This window comes from Pantherophis guttatus, chromosome 2 (genome assembly GCF_059756535.1).
Source record: "Pantherophis guttatus breed Tessera chromosome 2, ASM5975653v1, whole genome shotgun sequence".
NCBI lineage: Eukaryota > Metazoa > Chordata > Lepidosauria > Squamata > Colubridae > Pantherophis > Pantherophis guttatus.
Window position 1 is genome coordinate 89,321,379 of NC_142064.1, and position 7,728 is coordinate 89,329,106.

Genomic DNA, 7,728 nt, shown 5'->3' on the forward strand with positions numbered 1-7,728 from the left:
ATGTGAGTGCGCCTTCCGCACATGCATGCGGCTACAAAAACATGGCGATATAGGACAGGATAGCACCAGGGCAGGTGAGCTGGCCCACCCACTGATCGCAACTACTGGTTTGCCCGAACCGGTCAGAACCGGCAGCAGCCCACCTCTGACTACCTGAATAATTATTAACTTGGAGTGTGTGTGTGTGTGTGAAAAAGAGAAAGAGAGAGAGAGAGAGATTGTACATAATTCAACATAAATAGGATATCCCTATTTCATATGCTGAGTTATGTAAAAACTTTCTCTTTCTCTATCTCTCTACGGAACTTAATATGATACAGGTGGCTTTTGATGTTGTAAGCGATGGAAGTTTAAAAACCTACTACGCTGTTATAATTTTATGCCAAAATTATGTTCTATACGATCACCAGCTGTGACCCTGTGATCTCTAAACCCAACTCCTGAATCAGAAGCTGCATGTTTATTTTATTTCTCAGATTTCTACCCCATCTTTCCTTCAGGTCCTTGAGGTGACATGCATAGGATTCCATCCACCAGTTTATGCCTAGAACACTAAAATAATAAAATACTTGGGGTTTGAAAGGAAGACTGGTCCAAAGTTATTCAGTTTGTACATTTCCACGGATGGGACTTGAACCTCCATCTTCCAGGTCCTGGTCCTTGATCCATTGCTCACACCATCTGCTGGTACTTTTCTGCTCAGAGAAAAGGACCTGTGCTGAGATTCAAATAGGATGTTAGGGGTGGGCATATTCACCTTCTCCACAGTTGTATGAGTATTCAGAATGTGTGAAGAAATAGCTGCATCCATTTGTAAATGCTGCTTTGCAAGAAGTCCTTTAGAGCATTCCCATAAATGGATAGAATTCAACTGATAGTTATCAGTTAGTTTGGGATAACTTTAATGGAACTGAATCCTCACTGTGGTTCTAGTGTGTGTGTGTTGGCAATTTTCTACCTACCCCTAATCTATAAATGGTTTTTGAAAGAAATCATGAGGGGAAAAAATGAATCACAAGCATAATATACAAATATCTTTATTTTTAAGATCTAAAAGGCAATGTCCTGCTTAGAAAAAGACAAATACTTCTTTTCCTTGTCTTATCCTGTGTTCACTGATGGTCTCTTGCTTTGAGAGCAAGCTGGAGCCTCCCATTATTTACATACATGCTTATTAAGGTTTGTCTATTTCATTTGTAGCTTTGCCTTCATATTGGTCTTCGAATTGGGTTGAGATTGATATTAAAAATCTTAGCTGTTTGTATCACTGCGGATAAATCTTCACCACTCTTTGGGAGATCACCTTCCAATTGCATTAACTTATATTTTGGCTTGCTATCTAGTTTACCAAACTAAACTTTCTCTGTCATCCTACAACAATCCTACCTTTAGGTCTCTTCAAACATCTTCATCAGCCTGATGAGAATTACCAGTATTTGGTTAGATGTCTTTGATTGACTAAGATTTTATTTTCTGGAGAAAAAAAATGGCTTCTGTCCAGAACTGGTGGATGGATTTGGATCACATAATATGTCTGATTTACCCTTTCTGCACGGTGGTTCTTCATGCCTAACTTTGGTGTAAAGACAATTCTGGTTGGGTTCACTGGAACTTCCACTTCCTAGATGTTCAGAATCTTTGTTCTTCATTTTTCTTTTGTGATGAATGTTCTGTGATTTTGACTTGTGAGTGTCTCTAGCCTCAGTGCTTTTTTTTCTTACAGGCAGAGGGCTCTTGTGAAGCAAACTTACTTCTTTAGACTTTGATTTTCTTTGATCTCGTCTATGTCTCCTGTCTCTGGAATAGTTTCTACCTTTCTTCTCATCATGCAGATACTTTGCTTTGTTTCTTCCCCCATGTCTTTCTTTTGAAGCAGAACATGCTTTGTCAAATTTGCATTCTATGCTACCTTTTGATCCACGATTTTTATGTACACTTCTTCTTTTGGGAGACAGTGTTTTTGACCATGCCATAGAATATTCTTTTAATTTATTTATGGAAACCTCAGAGGATTGACATTTTGTTGTATCTTTTTTGCCCAATTTCTTCACTGTGATGATGTTAGCAGAATTTTTGTGATAAATCTTAAAGGCACCATCGTCTACCAATGCTAATTCGTTTTTACCTGTTTCCATATCCGTTGGCCTAAGAATCTGAACAGGATTTATTTCTACCATGCCCTTTTTTTCTTTCTGTCCTTGAAATAGGTGGGAGTGAGAGAGAGATCCAGGGACCTGTACTTTTTCCTCTGAAGGTGTCTTAAGCAGTATATTTTTAATAATACGAAAGGCTGTAGCTATCCCCTTTTCAGTATCTTTGTTGGACAAATCCATATAATTTTCTTCATTCATTGAATCATTTTTATCATCTGCTGTAGCAAATGTGGAAGGAAGGGCTTTCTCTGAATCAGGAAGCAAGAATGCTAGGTTTCCATAATCTAAACTAGCATTGGGTTTGGGCACCTGACTTTTTTCAGGACGTTGCAGATGTTCATTTTCTGAAGATGGAGAAGAAGTTAAAGGATCAGTCTCTTTCAATATTGCAGGGCATTCGTACAAGGCACACCAGTCATACCTCTTCAGATGTAATGAGGATTGGACAAAACTCATGAACTCATGCAGGAAATGTCGAGTGAAACGGTGCATGTGGGGCTGTAAAATAGCTTCAAATTCTTTGCTGTCCAGATCATGATGAATAAGGTTACTTAGGATGAGATTCTGCAAAGTATGAATCGTTGATCTCCTACCAAACAGCACTTTTAATTCTCGTTTTAGCCAAGGGATCACCCTGTCCAAACATTGAGGATTTCTGCCAAAAAATTCTGCTGAAGATGTTTGATTGAAATCTGGATTTGGAGCGTTTTGAACTAGAATCCCTGCATGGTAAAGAGTTCTCCTAAACTGAATTACTGCTTGGGCTTTAAATTTCCCAAGGCTGATTAAATCAATATCATTGGGTCTCTCTGTAACTGCAAACTGTCTCATGAGCTGATAAATATCCTTCTCTCTTTGAGTTAATGTTCCACTAATTACATTATGCACGATTCCATTGTCAGGAGCTGATGTAAGTCTTTGAGAGGAGGCTGATGTGCAGTCTTCCTTGCTTTCAGAAGGAGAAAAAGAGCTACCATTCAAAGGCAGGACATATTCGCAAAAGGCGTCTTTTCTGCGTATAGTGTGGCAGAATGAATAGAAACGCTGCTTACACAATGGACAAATAACTTTCTTTCTGGACCACTTCTGAATACATTTGAAGCAGAACTGGTGGTTGCAAGGGTTCAAGTAAGTTGGGTCTTGGATCATTGTTAAACAGATGGTGCACTTTGAATTTTTGGCTCCATTTTGTTGCATTGTTTTCACTAAAGAACTCTTCCTTGAGGATCTGAAGCCGATCCTTGGCTTACGTTTCTTCTGTAAGTGTCTCATGATCTGAAAGATGGCACACAGAAAGAAAACTCAGAAAGCCAGCATATTTTTTTTGTACTGAGATAGTCTGAATGTTGATGGCATCATAAGCAAGACATCTGCAAATTTCAGAAAGGCAAAAACCAAAGAGTAAAGAATTTCTCATGGATTTTTTTCTGCTCAATTAGCTTCAAGGCATTGTTCCCAGAATTGAAAATATTTTAACACCTAACATTTTAAAGTAAGTACCTAATTCTGAATCCTCACAAATCCCATTAAATCAAAACTCTTGCCGTTCCTGTTCCTTAAATTGAGGACTGGTGGAAAATTGGATTTTAAAATAATCCTGCAAAATATATTTTGTCAACATCATTCTCTGCCACCTACCTCCCCTCATATGCTTTATGTGGAGAATCTATTAAAATTTTGAGTGCCTGTAAAAGTCAAACAACTTTATTTCTGCCTCCCCAGTTTTCTGTATTTGGAGAGGCAGGATAAATGTACTTTTCAGACATATACTAAATGTTGTTCCATGTTTCATTAACTTGCTGAATCACTGAACTTTCATGATGATTCAGATTTTGGTTTAGGGTGCTTAATAAAATCCTGCTTTGACCCAACATATGAATCTCAATGTATGTGATTTTGTATTGTATTTGTCCAAATCTGAAGCCCTCAACCTATCTTAGCTATCATTCTTGATACAATTCTTTATATTTAGAATTTACTTACTTCACTATAGTTCCTTTTGGCTTCTACCCTCTCCACTTACTCCAAACTTTCACTGAATGCTCCGTTCTGCTTAACTTTTTTTCTAGAATTATTGGTTTTAGCTGTTAGTTCTCTCTCCCATAGAGATAAAATGCAACTAGGTAAATAGAACCCAAAGAAAGTTCTAGCAGTGACCTCACTATAGTGAGCAAAGAAGCAACTTCCTATCCCGATTCCTAAATTCTTTTGGGGTGTTTTGTGTATTTTCAAGACAGAAAATTACATATGGCTCCAACAACATTTTTAAGGAGAGAGAAAAATGAGACAAGGGAGAGGGGGAGATGCTAGAATGAAATTGACCTTCTTCATTATCTGTGATGCTATTTATGAGCTTGGCATTATATCAATTAATATTTTTCTCAGTCATTATAAATGAATTAGGGAAGATTTGAAAGGGTGGATCTGCAAAGAGTGTGGTGTACGAAGTATCTGTGTGAAGGCTTAAAGAGTTACACTCTCTAGACGGCTTGGTCCAGGTGCTGCAAAGACTTTGCCTGGTTGTGTGTGTCACAATTCTTCTGCTAGGATTTGACAATGAAATGCAGCAGTTATACATGGAGACAATGGGTAAAAAACCTGGCAGCAGCTGGGTCAAAATATCTGGCTGCTCTAATGTTTAAGAAGGAGACTTCCTTTCTACCAACTTTTGTGAAACCTCTTTCCAAAGCTTCAGACAGCCCCAGGACTTTATTAAGAACTTATTAATAACTCCTTGCCATGATAACTGACAATATAATCTAAACCAAGAGTATTGTTATGTGCGTTCAATTTGTGCTCTAAGACCATATTTGCCATGAGTGAGAGAGAAATTGGCATTAAAACAATAACAATCTGAACTGAACTGATCACTTAAATGCATAAAGAATAATGTAACCTCTCACAAAAATTATATAAAGTGCTGGTCAGTGATTATAGTTTGAACACATAAGGGAAAATTGCACTTTTCTTTGTACATTTTTTTTAAAATTAAAGTTTTACAAAAGACATAAAAACGAACAGAAAGTAATGAAGAGCAGAAGCAGTAATGAAAGTTAAAAACTGAAAAAAGCAAAAGTGCAGAAAAAAAATTAAAAAGAAAAAAAACCAGAAAGAAATTTCTGATTTCCTTTGCAGCAAATATATAAGTACAAACACTAAATTATCTCTTACTCTATGATTACAAAAAAAAAAAAAAACCCAAAAAACCCCACCCTCCACTCTTTTCTATTATCTAATTTTTTTCCCAATCATCAAAACCACAAATGCATTTTTTTCTGTTTCATGCCAAAAAGTTTATAAGGGTCTTCTTGTTGTTAGTTGCAAAGTCGTGTCCAACCCATCGCGACCCCATGGACAACGTTCCTCCAGGCCTTCCTGTCCTCTACCATCCCCCGGAGTCCATTTAAGCTCACACCGAATGCTTAAGTGACTCCATCCAGCCACCTCATTCTCTGTCATCCCTAGGGTCTTTTAGCTGACCCTAAATGTGAGAAAACTCATTTTTCACTTTGTTCATCATAATCCCACATCTGCATGTTAAAACCTAGAAAGATCTCTGGTTTTGCCCACGGAGGGAATAAATCTCATTGTGGGGAAAAAAGTGGAGGCAATGTAGCTTTACAAAAAATATTCTACTTAGAAGCAACTCTGGGTCCTTAGAGCTTCTGGCTGGAAAAGATGCAGTAATACTAAGTAATCAAGACATGAGAATGGCTGCCATCCTTCTATGTTTGGGATCAGTGTTGTTATTATTATTGTTATTATTATTTACTTTATTCATTAAACATGAAACTCAGTCAACTGAACATTCAAAAATGCATCACAAATACCATTGACTGGTGCTAATGGTTGATACCGGTTGCTGCCAGCGTCCTAGATATCAACCAAGTACCTTCTTAAGATGTACAATGTTCCAAGTAGAACAGTTTTTTGCAGTTCCGCTGGTGTTATTGCAGGAAGCTGGAATTTGTTGATGTATCCAATAAAATTCTTGTAGATGGTACCAGGTGCCCCAATGACAATGGGTATCACTGGTACATGTTTTATCCATAGCCATGTAGTTTTGATGGCCAGGTTGCGATAATTCGTGATTTTTTCCAGATTTTTTCTTCGATTCTGGCATCTCCTGGTATCGCGATGTCAATAAATTGTACATTTCAGTTTCTGACAACTGTGATATCTGGCATGTTGGGTTCCAAATGACGATCTGTCTGTATTCGAAAGTCCCAAAAGAGCTTGACTGTCTCATTTTCGATAACTTTTTCCACTTTGTGCTTCCATGATTTTTCGGATACAGGTATGTCATATTTTTTTATATAATGACCAGTGGACTAATTTAGCAACTCAATCATGTCTACCTTTGTAATCAGTTTGCGCAATTTTGTTGCACTCACATATTAAGTGTGAAACAGTTTCAACTTCGTTGTTGTGAAGTCAGCAGTTTGGATTGTCAGTGGATTTTTGTATCTTCGCTTTCATGGCATTAGTTGGTAGCGCTTGTTCTTGAGTGGCAAGTATTAAACCTTCTGTTTCTTTCTTGATGGTTCCCCTCTTAAGCCATGCCCATGTCAAGTTGTCATCACACTTCCCTTCAATGTTTTTCAAGTGCTGTCCATACAGAGCTTTGGTTTTCCATCCATTTAATCTATCATACAACTGTTTTTCCTTCTATTCTGCCTTTGTTTCTGTTGTTTTTATAATGATCTCTGTTTTCACAGCAATTTTTCTGTTCTTTGTTTCACATAATCATTCAAACTTCGTTTTTCTTCTTCTACAGTTTGATGGATTTGCAATAGCCCTCTGCCCCTTGTTCTTCTTGGCAGGTACAACCTGTTGGTATCACTTTGTGATACATATTCAAAAGTTTACGCGTTTTCAGGTCCAGATTTTCCAGGTCAGCCACAGTCCAGTTGATGATTCCAGCTGGGTTGCATATCATAGGAACTGCCCATGTATTAATGGCTTTAATTATGTTTCCAACATTCAGTTTTGATTTTAATATTTTATGGACCCTCCTAATATATTCCTTTCACGTTGACTCTTTGACTTTTCCATTCAAGATATTATCTGCTTCCAATATGCCTAGGTATTTGTAACCGTCATTCTTTGCTAATGCTTTCACGATGCTTCCATTTCCCAGTTCTATTCCTTCTATTTTTTTCATTTTTCCTCGTTGCATGGATAGTATAGCACATTTTTCAAGTCCAAAGTTCATTCTGATGTCACTGCTGAATAGTTGAACTGTGTTGAGTATTGATTTAAGTTCAGTGGGGCTTTTCACATACATTTTTAAGTCATCCATGTATAGTAGATGGTTTATCTTGCCATGTTGGCTTGAGATTTGGTATCTCAATTTTGTGTTTCATAGGATTATTGTCAGTGGAATTAATGTGATGTTGAACAGTAGTGGCAAAATTGAGTCCCCCTGGAAAATTCCTTGTCTGATGTTGACTTCACCAATGTTCTCCCCATTTGCTGTTAGAACTCTTTTCCATTTTTGCATATTTGCTTTCAAAAATGTACAAATATTTTTGCTGATTCCAAAGTTTTCCAAACAGGCGTTAATCCAGCTGTG

General features: G+C 37.4%; 1 protein-coding gene across 2 annotated transcripts; it reads right to left on the bottom strand.

Moving 5' to 3' along the window:
- Positions 1-1,021: 1,021 nt before the first annotated feature.
- LOC117661604 (uncharacterized) lies at positions 1,022-4,274 on the bottom strand. 2 transcript variants are annotated; one of them, XR_015732305.1, is made up of 2 exons: positions 4,137-4,235; positions 1,022-3,523 (listed from the first exon to the last, which is right to left on the bottom strand). XR_015732305.1 is itself a non-coding variant. In XM_034410626.3 (2 exons), exon 2 carries the CDS (start codon positions 3,423-3,425, stop codon positions 1,467-1,469), a length of 1,959 nt encoding a protein of 652 aa, XP_034266517.2. In that variant the 5' UTR covers positions 3,426-3,428; positions 4,137-4,274; the 3' UTR covers positions 1,022-1,466. The 2 variants fall into 2 exon arrangements, 1 of the variants encoding a protein (XP_034266517.2); XM_034410626.3 differs by having other exon boundaries at positions 1,022-3,428; positions 4,137-4,274.
- Between the last annotated feature and the right edge of the window lie 3,454 nt (positions 4,275-7,728).